At 40.3% G+C, this 19,527-nt stretch overlaps 1 protein-coding gene across 1 annotated transcript in view; it reads right to left on the bottom strand.

Moving 5' to 3' along the window:
* The window catches only part of ptpn13 (protein tyrosine phosphatase non-receptor type 13), a 44,954-nt gene that overhangs the window by 21,322 nt on the left and 4,105 nt on the right, over positions 1 to 19,527 (bottom strand). Inside the window, 8 exon segments of the mRNA XM_051072934.1 lie at positions 1,414 to 1,506; positions 7,294 to 7,926; positions 10,200 to 10,287; positions 10,542 to 10,727; positions 12,229 to 12,294; positions 13,853 to 13,879; positions 13,881 to 14,020; positions 16,715 to 16,834. Coding sequence (XP_050928891.1) covers positions 1,414 to 1,506; positions 7,294 to 7,926; positions 10,200 to 10,287; positions 10,542 to 10,727; positions 12,229 to 12,294; positions 13,853 to 13,879; positions 13,881 to 14,020; positions 16,715 to 16,829 — 1,348 coding nt within the window. The 5' untranslated portion in view covers positions 16,830 to 16,834.

Below are 19,527 nucleotides of genomic sequence, written 5' to 3'. Positions count from 1 at the left end.
AAACAACGCCACAAATGGGATCTTTGTGCTTTGTACTAGAATTGTATATAAAAGACCACTACTACATTACAACAACTGTAGGTGTGAGATGGGTTCTAAAATATACAGAGTGAAGCTCTGCCCCATCTCACATATTAGAAAAACCTTTTCCGTGCCTTAGAAGCTGTGACCTACTGTATGTTTCAGACATTCAAACAGTCTTTCTTTTTGGAACATGTTCAATATATTTCAGCCATTTCCAAATAAATCTGGCATTTTTTCCACTAGAACTCTTAACAGCTGTCTGGGCTCAATGTCAAACTTTCCTGCAACAGTCCAAAACATGAGGACAGTGTTTAATGGAGTATGGGTGTTAGGTAAGCTTGAATAAATTTGCTTTTGACCTTTGTTAGCTCTGTCTCCCGCTGCACTGACAATTTTAAGTATATTTATCTTCTAGTCAAGGGTCTGAAATCATTATAAAAAACAACAACACATGTGAAACCACATTAAACTGCCTACATTAATAAATGTGTATAGTTATACATTGGAAGCTGACTGTATCATAAGGCTTATATACTGTGTGTGAGATGCTGTTATCTCTCTGTTTTCTGTAACAACATAATGTAAACTGGAAACATCACAACACCAGTGACATTACAACTGTAGTAGACTGTAGTAGAAAGATTTTACTGGCTGAAATGTATTTTCTCTTGTTGTCCAAGCTCACTCAAAAGGACAGGGTGAGGATATTTACCCGATACCCCAGTTGCTCAGTTTCAAATGATTAAAACTGAGCTGCTGTTTTGCTCACTACTGCTGCCACAGTTTTGTTTACCACAGCACTCACCTGTTTCCCACACTATTCTGTCTTGTGCAATCCTACATGGCCAAGCACATGATCTAATTCCACTAGCAGCACCAGGTGAGTAACTGACAGCAGCTTTCAATCAATGCAGAGCGGTACACCTCATGATTTCAGGCAGACAAAGTGTGCCCTGTATGGTTTGGCCTGTAAGACGGTGGGAAATCTGGCTTTGAGCAGGGCAGACCACAGGAAGTGGTCAGTGGAGACAAAGAATAATTGATATCCTTTGCTGGTGGTTTTTGAGCCTAGGGTTTTCAAGCCAGACTGCTACTGGTTTTCTGGTTCAATTCATTCACCATTTTAGGTGTAAGTCAGTCCTCAATTAGATGGCTATGGTGAAAATCAGCAGGGCTTCAGATCCAAAAAAACAGAAATGAGAACCACATAGTCCCACTGTGACTACTTCTTTTTTCCTATGAACTGATGAATTTAGTCTGGTGTGATTGGAATGTTACAGCTAGACTGGGAACAGTTTTGCTATTTTGCAAATATAGCCTACTTTGTTTTTTCATCTTTACTTCTGCTCCATGCACAAAAATCATGAAGGATTCAGAGGCATCTGTTACCTTGTCTGTAGTCTGGATCTGAGGAGGTCACTGAGGGGCTTTCGCTGGATGAACTGTAATCACTGTGGTACCTCTGGTGCGTGTGGACCGGGTCTGAGGGAAGAGAAGGACCATTAGCCCATCTTTAAAAATCATAAATATAAACCTTGCGGTAACATAAGAAAATGTCTGTGGAATGAAGAAATGTATCAAACTTCATGCACATTAGGCAACTTATAATGGTTATATGGTCATGTCTGCTGTTTGCTTGTGAGGGATGTTAAAGTGACGCTGTTTATTCTTCAACATCACGCGACACAGGACATTACAAAACACTGTATCGGTTTTCAAAAGAGTTGGACGACGTGAAACGACAAGTTATTGTTTTCTTTGACAGGACTCTCTCCAAATCCTGCTGAGACTGATGACAACCCCAAACCAGTAGACTGAGACACACAAAGCAGGTATTAGTCATGCTGTTGGTAAACACTCCCAATGAAAGACATGTGTAACTGCACTGAAAAGCAGCTTTAGCACAAGTGTATGCAGGCATGCCTCCTGTCAGGTTAGAGAGCTTTTTGTTGTGGGCGTAATCTCTTCTTGCTTGACTGGGTGAACCACAACATGTACAGACCAGCTCTTCACAATTATTTACTTTTCTCTGAGCAGTGCCTCCTAAACTCAATAATGAACTGAAAATCTGGTGGAACACTGGGAGACAACATAAGGAATACTCAAAGCAGTCTGAACCCTAACCTACGTGCCATTTGTTTCTCTGCCTAGAGTGAAGAACTTGAAAGTCTTGCTCTTCAGTATCAGCTGCATAGCTTGAATGAATGGCATTCCCCAGTCATTGCTCAGGCATTTTAGGTCGGCAAAGTTTCACAGTACAACAGTCTTCTCTTTGTAACATTATCGGTCTTATGTAAACATCATTAGTAAAAAGCATTGCATCCCAGCAACACCTATAATGTCACTAAGGAGGAGAACTGGTCGTGCTGTCACCCAAAATAGTTTTCCATCTTCTGCTGGTTAGTGACTCATGAGTTCCTTTGACACGGTGTCATCTGTGTTAAAACAATCTGCGCACACACAGGGGCAGTCTCTTTTGCATATTTTACAGAGATGTACCATCTTAGCTTTACCCATTCAAGTACAAAGTATTAACACGTTGCTAAAAAATCCACATTGACATATGCACAGATGGATGTCCACACACATGCACAGTCACCTGTCCTACACTGTCCATCACACTGCCTCTTGTGCACTTAGGTCAAATTTAGAGACCTAAAGGCTGAAGTGAAGAAGATAATGCAGAAAAAAAACATCATGAAACCCATTTCTGTCACAGAATGGCCCACCACCATCAACAGGATTTTCCAAATTGGGCTAAATATTCATTAGCTAATTAAAGCTTGGCAGAAACAAGAAACATTTGTGAATTTTTATGTTCAGTATATAAAAGACAAGTAAAGACAAAGGAAAAAACAGCAACATTAAATCAAGTAATGGAGCAAATGCATTTACATTGATTTATCAATTTCAATTACAGACCGCTACATGATTCGCCCTGAGCCAAGAAGAAACTGGGGGGTGATTTTATTTAGATAATCCAAACAAATCCAAAGTAAACAAGCATTCATGGTGAGATTAATGTCCTGAATGTCCTGAATCCAAAAAATAACTGAAAAGACCACAATGCAAACAACAATGCTAATTTGTTCAAGGTCACAGGTCATTTTTGATGCTGTCAGTTGCACTTGCAAGTAAATATCCTATTAGAAAAACTGCTAAGACACAAGATCCCAGCCTCTCCTATAATTTGGTATTGTTATGCATTTTGAGCATGAAAACCACAAAGGTTTGTGGCTTTTGCAGTAACTTCAATCTGTGTTTAAAAAAAAAACAAAAAAAAAACATGTCAAGTGTCTAAAGCAGGAATTTGTTGATCACAATTAACTTGAGGGTGAATCAGCATATGCAGAGAAATCTGAAATAAAGCTGGGATCGGCATTTCATCGTGTCCTCAGAACACCCACTGCTCCTCAAAGCAAATGGGGGAATGAAATAGATAGGGTCACGGCTAATTAGACAGATTAACAGCACGATCTTGCTGATAATGTGAATGTTCCACTAAGTGAGTGAGAGACCAGAAGGGGTGACTCATAAACATGTACTCCATGGCTTCCACTATGTGTTCCTCCCCACTGATTGTTCTTGTTTATCTCCCAGGAAATAGAAAATATGACTAAACAGATGAAGAGAGTAACAAGTGCACTCCCAAAAGACAACTGCAAGAAGAGGATGATTTCAGTTATTGTCAGCACATTTTTGTGGTATTTAAGTAAAAACCAGTTCATTCATAGTTTCCACTTACTTCCTACTAAGCTGGAAAGACAGTGGAAGAGCATCTTTCCAGGGAACAATTAATGCAACCTGCTTATCTCTCCCCTCCCTTTACCTTATCTTCTCATTTCCTCTCCCACGACCCTGTTTCTTTTTCCCCCCTCTCCCCAATTCCTCGCAGGAACTGACACTTCTTCTACCAGCTTTCTACGTGTCTATACAAACAGCCCCACAGGCTATGGCCTTTTGGGGTGTTCAAGCTGAGAAGAGACACAAACTCAGAGTCTGAGGTTATTTTAAGTCTGGTGGTCCCAGGGGGGAAAGGAGGAACTCCCTTTAAAGTGTGGGCTAAAGTGAATAATAGCTTACAGAAACCCTGGAGTTTCCCCTAAGTTAACATGACTCAAACGAAAAGAAAAACATACAGCGCAGGCTTTGATGGAATTGCAATTTGAAGTGCTACATAATGTAGAAAAATATAGCAATGCACAAATGTCTGTTCACAAAATTTCCACACTGCTTGTGAACTGTGTATTTGTTTTAGACATTATTTATAATGTGAAGAGGAAATTAGTCATAAATAAACGGTCAAAAGCTGTTTATAAAATCCCTAGAAACACTATAACTATAATCTTTCCCAATGCCTCCGGAGTCAGTGGCCCAAACTATAATATAATTATGAAAATTTGGGGGTTGTACTTCTGCATGAAAACCTCCCCTTCCCCTGGGGCAGCAATGTTCTGTATTGTTGTCCAAGCTGGACCCGCCCCAGCCCAGAGCCACATGACCTGCTGCCAAGTGCCGGAAAAGTCCAATAATGTTAGGAATTCCCTCATCCGCTACACATGACTCCAATTACAGTCTCTAGGTCTGCGAGAAAAGTTTTGCGCTGATTGAAGCACCTTGGTACCCAAAAGGGTGGGGGGGGCACTGGGTAAGACATGAGGGACAAGGTATAAACATGCCCATGCAAACACAGGCATGCACACACACGCACGCAAGTTATATTCACACAATTCATAATCATTCAGTTGAACATATTTTGCATACACACACGCACAAAAGACAGAGAAGCAGTCTGTAACTGTGAAACCTGAGAGCACTGACCACTGCTGCGCCATCACTTTCCTGTAGAAAAGAACAGAGAGAAGTAAGAGAAAAAGAAAGAAGAGAGGGTCTCTGCCAAGTAACACATCCACAAGGCCCCGCAAACGGTCTGTGCTCAATTAGGCCCCATTCATACTATAGCAAAATAGTGCTGGGATGGAATACAAAAATATTTTGGCTCAGCCTTCATAGTCGTTCTCACTCAATTATGATGGGGAGGTTCTTTCATATCAGCGTCAACATCAATCAAAATTTAACATTAGTTATATACAAAAACAAACAAATATAACCATTTCAATCTTCTCTGCACATTCACAAAGCATATACAGACAGGGAAAGGTAGCCCCTTACAACCCCCCTCACTCTGATGCTCTGCTAGTTGGAGAACTTCAGCTCCTTTCTTCACAATATCACGTGAAATAAAAAAAAGTCTAGTTGCCCCTGATTACAATCAGCAAAAGGCAAACGGGAGGGAAGGAAAGGAAAGGAAGGCAGGAGTTGCTGGGGATAAAAAGCCACAGTCGAGGAAAAGAATGCTTGGTTGGTGGCTCGGTCAGCATTAAAAATAGCTGCCAGAAAAGCAGGGAGGCTGGAGGCTGGAGGGAGCTAGAGAGTGGAGAGTGTGGAAGAACAGTGGGAGGAGAAAAAGGAAGAAGAGGTAGAAGACAGTGGTTTATTATATGAAACCATTCATCCCTCATGCTCCTCCACTGTCCCCAGATGGCCAGCAGACCCATATAGCCACATGTGACTCATTGCATGTAACCAGCTTGCCTATGGAGACTTTACTAAGAATTCAATAAGCTCTGGAGGGAAACTTAAAGCTCTTGGGGCTGACTGCTGAGGTGTTAAACAATTGTGTTGTGTGTGCTCAGTCCAAGCATGTGATTTTTTCAGACTGTAAATACTCTGAATGTGTGTATTGTCATTAATAATATTAGTATGTGTGTGTGTTTATATCTGTGTGTTTACAGCCATATGCGAAAAAAATTTAAATAAAAAAGAGTGTGAGGGACTTTGCTTTATAGCATGTGTGACAGTTAGCAGCAGGCTAGAATTAAGCTGGCCTGTAATTAGAATCAGCCATTTGGAAACCTCTGTACCAGTGACTCATACATTCTGTCTAAACATTGCTGCCCAGCCACCACCAATGATACTTCATTCAAGCCAGCACCCAGCTCTCATCCCACATGGTAGTTACAGATGGACGCACAACCTGTAACTAGTCCGGGTGTCTGTCTGCTCACGTCATCCCATTGATGCCCCCCCCGGTGCAGTCTTATCACCCAAGTTGCTGTTGCTGTACCCACATTTACAGCATGACAAATTCACAAATTCATTTCACTGCTCAGTAATTATCTCAAAATGTTTTGCTGAAGAGTTTGTTCATTGTCTCAGTCATAGCTGTGAATGTACTAATGTAGTCGCCCAAGCACTACATGCTCTGACAAAGCACTGGCACTACATATTACACAATAATGACACATGACCAAGCTCAGATGTGTCACGGAAATCCCATTATCTTGCAAAACTAATGACATAAGGTTAATGATAATGTTGTATGCAATCTGTTGCAATAGTGAAAAACAATGAAGCGGGATATTAAAGATCTGACTGCTGCTGTAAGTGCCAAAACAAGCCAAGTGTGGTTTTTTGCTGAGTGAGTTGGAGGTGAGCATCATTTCACCTTGTTTGTCTCATCGGACATCCAGTACTGTCTGTGTGTGATCTGCAGAGTTAACAAAAAAAAAATGAGATTTGATCCATGGTATTTATTGCTGAAAACCACTTTTTATGGTCCAATCAAACAGCCATTATATTGAACAAATCAATCATATTAGAGGGGCCACACCTCATACTCAAAGACCATGAGTGAAGATTATCCTTTGTTAATGGTGAATTCCTCACCAGTTATCAGAGGGAGCCAAAGAAATAGCTTAACAGCTACAGACACAACAAAAATAGTTATGTGCAGAATGAAAAAGAGACCTTGAGATAGATTCAAACCCTGACTACATTTTAATTTCCTGGCAAATCCCAGTGGAAAGTGGGTGTGAAAGAGAGATTCCTTATTTTGGAAAATTACAGAAAAATTGCTAGACACAGCCTCTCAAATCCACATTGAAAAGGTGTGGGGCGAGGGGGTTTTCCGTAACTTAAATCGTAAATCTGATTATCCAACAAGCATATCTGATGAAGCATACCAACACCTTAAGAGCCAACACCTATGCAAGAAAAGTTTTCTACCAGTTTGATTTACATACTGTACTCATGGCATGAGACCTGCTTTGTAAATTTCACGAGGAATTTCTCCGACATAAACACGTAACACTTAATAGTAAACCTTGAGGATTAAAAATCTAAACTTAAAACACGTATGTGGGAGTCTCGGGACTGAAAACAACTGCTCCTTTATATTGCACTTTTATGTCATGAAAGTGTACTCACCATCTACTGCTTGCCTAAGCACTTGAAGTTTCCTCTGTCTCTCCTTGATCCTGTCATAGGCACCAGGGAGGCCAGAGCCTACAGACATGGCTGAGTGGTGATGAGGCTTCCTGCTCTTCAGCCCACCAAACTCAGGGTAGCGAGAATCCCTTTCCCTGGATGCCCGCAAGGGAGATTTGCGCCTGCCTATGGAGTGGGTGCTTAAGGCAGTGCTGCCCCTTCGTGCATCCTCCAATGCCCCAAAGCGAAGAGCCTCTGGGTCAATACAGGCCAAGTCCACAGAGGAAGCCCAGGATTTCCTGGCTTGACTAGGGCCCAAGTCCCCACTGTGGAAGGGTAAAGACCTCCGGTCCAGCTCCACTGGCCGGCCTTTTTGCTGTGGGTGAAGAGGGTGCAGATAGGGATAGGAGTGCTGGTGGTGGAGTGAGGGCGCTTTGGGGTAAAGTTCTGTGGGGGATTCAGAGTTGTGGGGATAGTCAGACAGGGAATACTGCAGGGCTGCCCCCTCATCCCCCTTCAGCAGGCCCTGAATTGGCAGGGAACCCATGGAACGACTGAGGCCCCTGTTAAGAGACGTCTGCTCCTGAGTCCTAGCTCGGTAACGCTCCAGAACCCTGGGGGCGGCACTCCTCCCTGAGAACAGGAGAGAATAAAAGTTTTATTAAACCACAAGCAGAAGATCACACTGTCAAAACTCACTGTTTAAAAACACAGAATAACACACCTAACCTTTACCTTGCATACTAGCAATACAAATCATTTAGCAGGTACACGCAGGTTGTCTGTAGTTGTCTGTATTAGCATTTCTGTTTTTCATATTCTAAAGCAGACAGTATAAGAGATAATCTGAAATATCCTTAATTTCCAGTGGCTTATATCATTATTAACACTACACTCTATATAGAAAATGGTATTTTTGATGAGAGGAGGGATTAACGAGGATTTTGATTTGAATTAATACGGTACGTTTCATTATGCCTAAGTGCCTAGCCAACATGGCAACCAGTTCTGACAAGATCAGCACAACACAGTGACTAAACACAGCACTGTCGACTGTTAACCTCCCCTCCTTTGTACCATGGCTGGGCCCCAACAGACTGAGCACCTGCAGCAGGCCTCTCATAGCCTGAAAGATTTAATGCTGCTGCAGTATATGAATAATTGGGTAGGCATTCAGTATGTCCTCTGATTCCCCAGTCAGTCAGTGTAAGAGATACAGTATACAATATATTGGTGACAAGCTGGACACTGTCCCCTGCAGCTTAAATAACATCACAAATGCATGTTTATGAGTCCTTCCAGTGTCGTGATCTGTTTAGAGAATGTGTTCACGTCTTGAAATCAACTTCAATTCTTAATTAACATTTTTCATTTTAGCCCAGGCTGAATATTGCATGGTTACTCAATAGATTGGATGGTAATTGATTAGAATTAGAAGCAGCAATGTGAAGTTTCTGCTGTACCGCGTATACCGTGTATATCTGCACGTCTGTTTTGTGCAGTAGCTAATTTTTCCCAATTATTTAAAAATAAGCCGCAGAACATATTGTACCGTAACAAATAATTTTTGGCACCAGCATCTGGCCCATCTATCACTGTGTCTTTTCTAAAACTAAAAATAAATGTTGCTTTCTTTGACTGTCCATAAATTTTGAGTTTGCCTTTCCAGACAAGCTGCATAAACTCTGCCAGCGATGGCTCTTGTTTTAGAGAGAAAGAGATAAACAGGAGGCAAACATGTGAAAGAACAAGAGCAAAAACAAGACGAAGAGACGCAGAAATGAGAGAGCAGAGGGAGACGCTAAGTCCTGTAAAAACACTGCATGTGGCGGTATAATCTACAAAGCATATGCTTGGTCTTAACACATCAAAGACAGACAGGCAGTCTTCCGGGAACTCAGGGAAGCACACAAGGACTAGATTGAGTGAAAAAAAAAATCACTACAGGATGTCTTTTATCAATTGTTGCCACAAGTTTTTCAGCTGATACTAGTGTGATGTTGCTGTCATATGGATTACAGCAGTGAAGAATTGGTGACATAAATATCCAACATAAAAAAGAGACAATGACTAAGTTCCCTTAGCTGCAATTACAACTTGGATGCACTGGAATACAGAAGGAAATGAACTGCTCCTTGAGAAGAAAGGCGCTTAAGAACTGAGTAATACTCTTTGCATGTACTTTCCCTAGGGCTGGCTGGTGCTCAACCACGGAAACAAAGCACTGATACAAACAGCAGACCAGCAGCTTCACTGGTGACTCCAAAATATGCATCTGTAATCAATGCCATGCCATGCTTACATAATCGGGACGATAGCCATGTTTGCGCTCTGCTCTCCTTTCCATGGCCTGGAAAAATGCCGGAGTTCTCTCAGAAACCACTGGGAAGATTTGGTCATATTTTCCTGAATTAAATCCGATTCGAGGTTGCAGCATGTTGTTCCTCGTCTACTTTTAATTCATTCTCACAAACTCAGAAAGTCAGGATGTAAGTGATAAATAGCTGGACAACCAGGGAAGGCATTTATATCCAATTCTCTCTAAATTAAAGTAATGCAAATGTAAACAGCTTCTGATATATAAATCCTACATCTAACCATACACTGTCAACTACTCACAGACTCAGTTTGTTATTAGGAAGGAGGATAATATACTCTGTTGACCTAACTATTCAGAGTATTTTCAACTTTATCTTAACAAAACCTTCTTATCTAGGGTCTGCTGATTTGTCCTGGTTCCTAGACTGTGACTTTGTATCACTCATATTAAGATTACACAGTAAATAAATTACTTTCTACACCATAGAAAAGTTCCTTTGACTACGCACAAAATAAATACAGCTCTAGTTGCTCTAGTTGCTCTGTGTTTTGAGTGTGTGTATGTGTATCAGCGCAGCTCATCTTACCCGAGGGCAGGCCTTTGCCCCTCAGCCTCTCTCGAATCTCCTTACTGCGCTCCGGAAGAGACTCTCTATCAGTCAGCAGACCGTCCAGCTGAGAAAAAGACAACAAGAGTGGAAGTAAAAGAGAAAGAAAAACAAAGAGCAGGGGTGAAAAAAAAAGCAGTAGCAAGCAAGAGTCTTTCTTATTGAGAGTCGTCCATCCTGAAATTATGTTCTATCAGCGTGAGTCCTGTTATCTACTGTGCTTTGACAGAGCAGATAGAACTCTATTCTGGAAGATGCTACAACAAAAATATGGAAAAATAGGACAGAAATGTATTTGACCTACATAAAGAAACTGCGTACCTGAGAAAGGCTACCCAGTACCAACCGGACCAGTTTTCTGATATAGGAGAAGGGAGGGTCACAGCTGGAGTTTCGGATGTGTTTGCTGCAGATGTCCAGCACCGTGCGCAACGACATTCGACTCAATGTAACATCATCGCACATGTTGAGAAGCAGGCTGTTCAGGTGCTCCCCCAACTTCATAGGCTGCATGGCAAACAAAATGACAAGTTAACACACACAGGGACAAGAGCAGTATGTACTGTTAGTGTCTCTGAATCTGATATCTGTATCATCATGTTGTCCTTCTTTGTGTTCAGATAACGAGGCAGAGCTAAGCTTTGCCAACATGGCACAAACCCATCACCTACTTTAAACATCCATCTATTACATGTTTTAGTTTGAGCCTTTATTTCTCACTTTAAGCAATGTTAGTTTGATATTTTGCTTTGTCCATCAAAAACCAAAACATGGCACCACTTGTTATTTCAGTGTCTGTGCAGCTTTTTAGCGTGCCTTTTGATATCTGACACTGGGAGTGGTGGATGCAGATTTCAATCAGTATCACCACCATAGTATGTGTGTGTGTGTGTATATATATATATATATATACACTGAGAGTATATATATATACTGAGAATATACTCCTTTGGTTCACTGTGGTTTCATTTCCAAAGAATCTGGAAAATCTGATTTATTCATTTCTTCCTCAACCTTAGTCTCCTTATCAAACAACACACGAGGGAGGTGTGGGTGGAGGCTACCACTCCTCTGCAGCTATCTCACTACATCCCAGTATCGCTCCATATTAAAAACCCACTTTTGACCAGCCCAATCAAATCCAAACAATATGACTTAAGTCTGTCTAGAAACTATATCCAGCCCACATATAACACAATATTTGTCACAAACTTTGCAGCTGCCATGAGCACTACTACAGCAACCACGTCATGGCTGAGGGGAAAGGCCATAATCAGAGTACATGGAGACTGAGCTTTTAAACGGACAGCAAACTTGTGCATGAGTTATGTTGTCTCTAACCAGTAGGCAGTACTTTCTCACAAATGTGAACGTGCTGTGCGGATTATGTTTTACACCTGGCTGACTCTCACTGAGATATGAACGCATTGTGAACCTTTGCAGATTTACTTACATTCCACAGTGCATTTGGAGCTTGCACCTTTTCTTATCCAGATGAGATATTCAGATACAGATCTAATTTCTGTATCTGAGTGGTAATGCTGCATTTGGGCTACATGACTGAAATACTGATCTCCTTTAAATTAACATTATCAATAAGTATTACAAAATTTATTTTGTCCACACACTAGTTCCTGTCCACCTTTTCATTATTTTTACTTTAGTTGTGGCTACTTTAGTAAACAGCATTGTTAATTATACCAATTGTTAATATGCTAAATGAGACAATTAAACAACTGATGTCACACATATCTTCAGTCAAGCGTCAATCTGTAAGAAGACACTGCTTTAAACATTGCTTAATGGTTATATGTTAGCATCTTGTACGCCAGTGCCAGTCCAGTTGATTCAGCACTATTTCAGATGCCCAAAATGATTTTTTGTAAACACAAAGACAAAAATGATTTGCTAAGTTACTGAAAGTAACACATTTCAGTCATCAACATTATATTCAACCAAATGTAAATATGTTTCCATATTATAACCCCTATATGTGGTTATGATCTACCTGACTTTGGGGGATCTCGTAGTCCGCTCCCCAGAACAGAGTCATCCCCAGGGAGTACATGTGCATCTGTGAAAAAGACAACATCTCTTAAGAAAAAAAGTACAAACATTTTAGAAGAACAAGCAGCAAGAGAGTAAAAAATAGTGAGCACAAAGAAAGATGAGGAATATAAAGGTTTTGATGCATTCAGGTAAACTAGTCAGTGAACCTTGTTCAAATCAAAACTTCACTGTGTGAAAGAACGAGAGACAGACTCAATAACTTTATAACTGCTAGAGTGTAATAAAAAGAATCCATTCTTTTTTGGAAAGGAAAAAACAGGGGCTTTCAGCCTAAATCCAAAAACATTTTTCCATTTTCCTCTCCTCATTACTCTGCACTCATTACTTGGGAGAGAAATCACTTCCCCTGAATGTTGGGCTTGGTAGAGGAAAGAATAATTCAGGGATTGCCAAAGAATGCAACATAGCCGTCAAGGTCTTTTAGGAACAGATCTCAGAGTACAAATTTAAAGACACACTCACACTTTCAGAAAATGTGGAAACTTAAAAGCCGCCTACTAAAAGCAGCAATACCACCCCATATGTTGAAAAAGTAAAAGGAAAATCGTGGCATTCGCAGCTGACGTATATTTACCCACAGTCTCTGATAATGAGAGAAACAGATTATACTTTCTACACTGAAATAACTCGGCTGGGGAGACGAGCCCAGGGCTGGAAAACTGACTCAGCACAAAACTGTGTTGAGGTCTGTGGGGCCGTGCCAGAGACAGGAATCCAGTCATGCAAGCTTCTAGCTCCTCTTCCAGAGAAAGCAACAGAGCTGAGTGGAGGGGGCGTGGTTATGGGTATATGTAAAAGATGTCGTATATTGCTTTGCAGGAGATAATATAGTTGCTCTTGCTCTGAATGTTGCAACTGCACAACCACCTCCAATCTCAAAACAATTAATACGTTCCACCAGACTTTTGTGGTGTTGTGTTACTCAAGCCAGACCACCTGATTGCCCTATAGTCATTCAAAATATGTAATGACCAAATGTACTGGATGTAGTGAGAGTCAAAAACATAAAAAGCCACAGCAGTTCACCACTGGAGAAATATAATATGTCAGTAGTGGGAAGTTTACAGATGCAACAAAAATAGTAATAACTTATTCTGGTACAGGTACTTTTACATGTTATTTGCCTTGACCTTGAAATTTTAAACACTAGAGGAAGTATTTATTGGAGATTTTTTTTAATTAGCACAAATATACAGAAAATAAATGACCGGTATTGGGTTTAGCCAATCACAGATACATGTGTGTTAGTCGTATACAGTAACTCTAGCACGCAGCAATTCTTATAACGGTGCCAAACCTTTTCTATATCCAGATAAAACAAACAGTGAGAGAAATAAATGATAACACATCATTAAGGTAGTCAGTGGAAAAAAGTAAGGGACTGTGATTAAACCAAACACTCACAGGAATTAAATCTATGAAGAAATATCACTGGGAAACATATGAACAGTAACAAAAGATGTGGAAAAAGGTGATTAAATGTACACTAATGAAGCATTAGAATATATTGACAAGACAGTTTGTGAGGTTCTGTCATTGCATGGGTTAGGTAAAGTTCATACCTTCTCTATGTCAGAGACTGAAGTCAAAGGAGGCCCCCCCCAGGACCTCTGGAGCTGTGAAGGCTCTTAAATCCTGCTGGGTGACATACTCATCTGTGAATGAGATGTTGCCAGAGGGCATGAGCAGGAGGGACCAGGGGGAGATGATGAAGCCCATAGCTGCAGGGTCTGGAGGGGGGAAACAAACAATTCAGCCACAGGAGATATGATCAGGAACAACAACACAAAAACAAAAACATTGGACTTCCATTATTTAAATCCTTAGCTATTATCACACATGCACACGCACACACACGTTGTTAAAGTGAAGTATTGTGTTTTAAAGCTCAATACTAGCACCAACTTTTGTCTAAGCATTTACAGCCTGAGTGCAGCAACTGTAGACACATCCAACCACAGTGAATGTTTCTCACTAAGGCTTTTGGCGTTTATGGAAATTCAAGATGATTGAAGTAAACAAAAACACATGTTGCTTTCTTTTAGCCTGCAAGAAAATAACTGTTGAGGCATGGAAGCAGAAAGGAATGGCTACACAGCGTAATTCTCTTTTCCTACAAAGCCGCAGCCAGCGCTATGGTTAGAGAACGCTTTAAAAATATACAAAGGAATGTTTGAGCAGCGCTGCAAAATTCTTTTCTTTGACTGATACTTAACGCTGAGAGGAGCACAGAGACGAACAGAGGAACTGAATTTTGAGGCACCAAATATCTCATTTCAAAAGCTGGAATTTACAATGTAAATATAAGTTTCCTGTTTAAAACTCGTATGAGCATTTGGGGATCTTACTCAAAAGTAGAGTGGGTTACTAGGTGTATCCCACACATAACTTTTGTGCTGGATAAGCAATAACAGTGCATGACTCAGCCTGAGCAGAATAGTTTCTTGGTGGATAACAAATTAATCTACAATTTTAATAAAGTGCAGATATTAACTGAAACCATACAGGATGGAAACTGAGTGTGCAATCTAATAAAACATGACTTGGGCATGTACCATTTGATTCCCTACTGACTTGACTACAACTACAACGTCTTTATCCTATAACAATGTATTCTTTTGGTCTGATAAGCTGTTATCTGAGCTTATTAGGGGCAGGGAATGATTCTGAACTACTATAGTAAGAGGTTGTCCTCTAAAGGCGGATGCTTACAAACTATACTGCGTAGCATACATTCAGATCCCTAGCAAACATGGCATTACAGTGACAGATGTAGAGCAGAAGATGGTGAGTTCCAAACACAGGAGCAGACACAGGGATAAATGGCAGACAGAGAAACACAAGCATGTATGTCCTTAAAAAATATGTAGATGGAACCATGAGGAGGGATTCCTCTATAATCAGAAGCATTCACACATCAGTCATTCAAACAAATCATTCTTAAGCAAACTTAGTAACTAACCACTACTGTTTCCACACAAGGGAAAAAGTACTAGTGGTTAAATGTTTGACAATGTGACTCCATTCACAATGTTTGACAAGAGCCCAAACTCCACATATTAGGAAAAATTCACTGGCTCTTCACCAGACAGACAGAGACAAAACATATCTACAGTATGAAATGTACAAAACATTTCATCTTGTTGTATGCTTTTTAAGTATACAAAAACTGTCCATTACTGTTAGCCAGGATGTCTAACAAATCAAAAATGTTTAAATGGTTTCTGTTATTAATCCACTCTTGTGGTAAACATACTTCTTTACATAGCTCAGTGACTATATAATAGCTGGTTCCAACATCTGCTCTTCAAATTTTAGCCTCACTCAGCAGTCTAAAACTGTACACATGAGAGGCCACAATTTACTCAGTATAGCTACACAACTATATACCCCGAAGGAAAAAGAGGGATGTGTTAACAATAACAATCACTTCAACACAATGCCATAATAAAGATTAAATAATCTAAAACACCCCAAGGATCCAACCTTGCATCTTGTCCTCAGCGCATTCAGAACTTTATCTCAGAGGCCATAATGACTGAAATACAAGAGCATTTGTTCACAATCTTCTTATCATAAATGTGACCTAAAAACCTAAGTATAAAAAATATTCACACTCCACATTGATAAGAGGGAACTCCTGCAGCACTGCCAGGGTTATCTGAAATAGAATCAGTCAGTAAAACTGGAAGTGGAGGTCAAGCTGGTTTATTCAGAAACACAGGGGCAGATCTTGGTTACCGCTTTGTGGAAATTCACCCGACCAATGATGAACAGTTTAGATGACACATTAAGGGCCACTATAATCAGGTGCACTGGAGTTTCGAATGAGACTAGGCACCACCTTAGCCTTCTCACAACACACAGAGCTCTGCAGTGACTCCTGACTCATATCCTGCCCAAATTCTCCAGAGTTAAACCTCCCTTAGTCACCCATTGAAGTTTTCTTTAGTTACAAAGACACTCTTGTAGGACAGCTTTATCTCTTTCTGCTTCCAAGGACAGCCACAGACACAGGCACAAATGACTCACAAGATTGATTAAAACACAAAACTGCGCAGTCTACAATCCTAATAATACTTGTATAAATTACACTTGAGTAACAACTAATACAACTAACTAACTAAAACAACTAATAAAGCAACAATACTAAAACATTTCCGAGAAAGACAGTGAGTAATCCTATCAATTTCTCAACATAAAAATGCACCTGCTGTCCATGGGATCTAGACACCAGACAATTCTTATTCAGCCCATTCATTTAAAAAATGGTGTGGACATAATTTGGGAGAAGGCTGGCCAAAAATAGGACAGGAAGGACATAAGAAGAAAGTGCAAGAATGTGTATATAAGAAAATGTTCTGTGCGCATGTGCAATAATTTCTAAGAAACATCTTTGCAGACTTGATCCCACATGTTCATACCTTTGTGAAAGAGCTCCTGGAGGCTCTCTGCACTCTGGCTGAGCACTGCCCAGACCTCCTCCTCCTGGAGTGGACCTCCACGTACCTCCAAGGCTTCTGCCAGAGACACATGCATCTTCCCTGTGCACAGAGAGAAAGAAGACAACTGATTGACACATGAACACACACACACACACACACACATATATATATATAGACTTTAACCATGATTTTTTGATGAGAAAATAACACATGCTTTCTTTCCTGTTACGTGATCGAAGCCTCTGGCACACACTACATCACTGCAATAACCCCAAGCACTGATGCATTGATGCATTTAGATCTGAATTCTGATCAACATTTTGTGCTTTCTCGTGCATGTGGGTAAACTCCCACATCTTCTAAATGTAAAATGTCTTATCATTGGCTGCAGTTGAGGAGAAGTGCAAGCATGTGATGCGTGCAAGCACATATTCTGCTTTACTTGAGTTATATTTCACAACGTGGCAATTTATTACTCTGAGCCTCCACTAGCTTCTGAGAGTTAAGACATTAGCCTCCAACTGGTGGACACTAATCTGGAAAAGCACAACACCATCTTATAAAACTCCTTGCTGCTGCAAAAATAAGTAATTACGCACACTGCTGTTTACTACGTGTCATAAACCTATAACTGGGTCAAGCTCAGACTATGTGGTTTATATTGGCTTCTGGACAGCAGTGATAGAGATGTAAAATATGTGTAGATATATCAAGAAATATCTCAACAGTACTTGGATTGAGATTATACACATGCCACATGCTATGCCTCAAGGGAAAAACTTTGAATTGACTCACGTGACCCACAGGCTCACTGTCTTATGTGATTTCATCTGATTATCATTTTCATGTTTTAATATGAAGACACAAAAGGTAAGAGATCTGTTTTTAGGTTCTGCTATCTTTTCTTAGCTGTAACTACTTACAAACCAAACAACTTGTCCAGCTTTAATGAAGCTTTATGGGTTTAAAATGTCATAGAACAGCTTCATGAGAGTCAGCTTTACAGACCCCCTGAATAAAAGACATTACACATGTTCAGTTTTTCATTCATCTATCACTGTTTCTCTGTAAACACCAGCTTCTGTGCAGTGTCTAATGGCGTCTCATTTTCCTAATCCAGCTGGGATATGATGCAAATGTGAGCAAAACGGGAAACTCCACTTTCTATTATTACTATTTCTATCAGAGCAGAAACTATTTACTGCCAAAGGTACCTTCATGAAATAGTTGAAGGTGCTAGAAGTGTGGTGGGTAGGGAGGGTAGGAGGGGTCAGGGTTGCTATTCATCTGTTGGTGTAGAAAATAGCTTAAGGGTAAGGGTGGCTTTAGCTTTCCACAAGTCAAGAAATACTTCTTATCAAAAGTGACTTGTGTTGACAAGGTGTAAAAATGCCATAGCTTTGGTTTGAATATATTTAGCACTGTCAGCAACAGGTGGAACCCAACAAGCCAATTATCATTTAGCAGTAGCACGGTATGAAGAACATCTCCAACCAAAGTAAGTATATTATATTTCACAGCAGTCCACCAAGCAGATGGACATGTAACGACATAAATATATACACTATATATGGACATTTAATCATGATGGATACTTGCTTTCTAGATTCAAAATTCAAAGGTCTCGTGAAATGCAGGTTAGCAGACTCTTGAGGGAGTGCAGAAAAAAAAGGCTAAAGTGTGCAATAAAAAAGTCTATGTAAATGGTGATGCAATTTTTCCATTGTATAAAAATGTAAAAATGCTGTATTTCCCACAGGTTTAGAATTTACCTATGGTTGTGAGTGACACAGTGTGTTACTGATGTGCATGCAGAGACTCAGGCAGTTTAGAGGGTGAGAGGGCAACCCAGGTTATTTTCTACAATTTACAGATGTCCCCAAAACACCTCACATGCAGACTATCGTTCCCTAGATGTCTCACATCGGTCGATGCGATGTCGATAGCGGAGCAGCTACGCACAGAGAAGCCTCTAGTCCCCACACAGCTACTGCAATGTACACAACTCAAACAGGTGTGTGGCCAAATACTAGTTATTTTGAAAACATTGAAATAAGAAATTCTAATGTAAGATTTACCTATGTTGAAACCGAGTGGGTTTATCCACCTGGATGGATCTTAATTTACCTGGGCGGGCAGGACAGTCAAGACAAGGCTGGGGATCTACAGAAGTCTACTGCAGTCATATTTAATTTGTGCAAAATCAGTGTGGAGGTGAAGAAGCGAAAAGAACCACACAAAAAATGAGCTATGACGGCGTCTGAACTTAATTATCACCTCTGTTGAGTAGAAGGTTAACATCCTTTAACCACTTCATAACGAGAGACCTGTGTTCTCTGAATAGCACAACTCAAACTGAAATTGATAGAATTAGCGAAGGTTATATAGCAATTAAAGGCTGTCTATTCTACTCTACACTCTACCTAAAGCCAAAAAACATGCAACTCATATTCACCTCTTATTGTGGTCTCACTGCCCAACCATCAATCCATGAAATGCTCTTTGAAAATGCCAAAATCACTTTAATAAATAATCTTTTCTTACTGTAGAAATATGTATGATAATACTGTTGGAAACCTATTGGCAGTTATAGCCTTTTATTGTTCCTCTGCTTTTTCTGCCTTTAAATGACACCTCAAAAACTCAAAGTTTTGCGTGCAGCAATATGATCACTAACACACAGTCGTGGTACAATATAACAAGAAATGACAAGAATGTTTTTGGCCAAAAATAATAGTTTCCCCTCCGATTGCTTGACTGAAAACAAATCCATATTTTCAATGTTGACAGCA

The sequence above is a fragment of the Lates calcarifer genome, linkage group LG9, assembly GCF_001640805.2.
Source record: "Lates calcarifer isolate ASB-BC8 linkage group LG9, TLL_Latcal_v3, whole genome shotgun sequence".
Lineage (NCBI taxonomy): Eukaryota > Metazoa > Chordata > Actinopteri > Centropomidae > Lates > Lates calcarifer.
The sequence above is the reverse complement of the archived record's forward strand: the minus strand, read 5'-3'. Positions and strand labels throughout refer to the sequence as shown.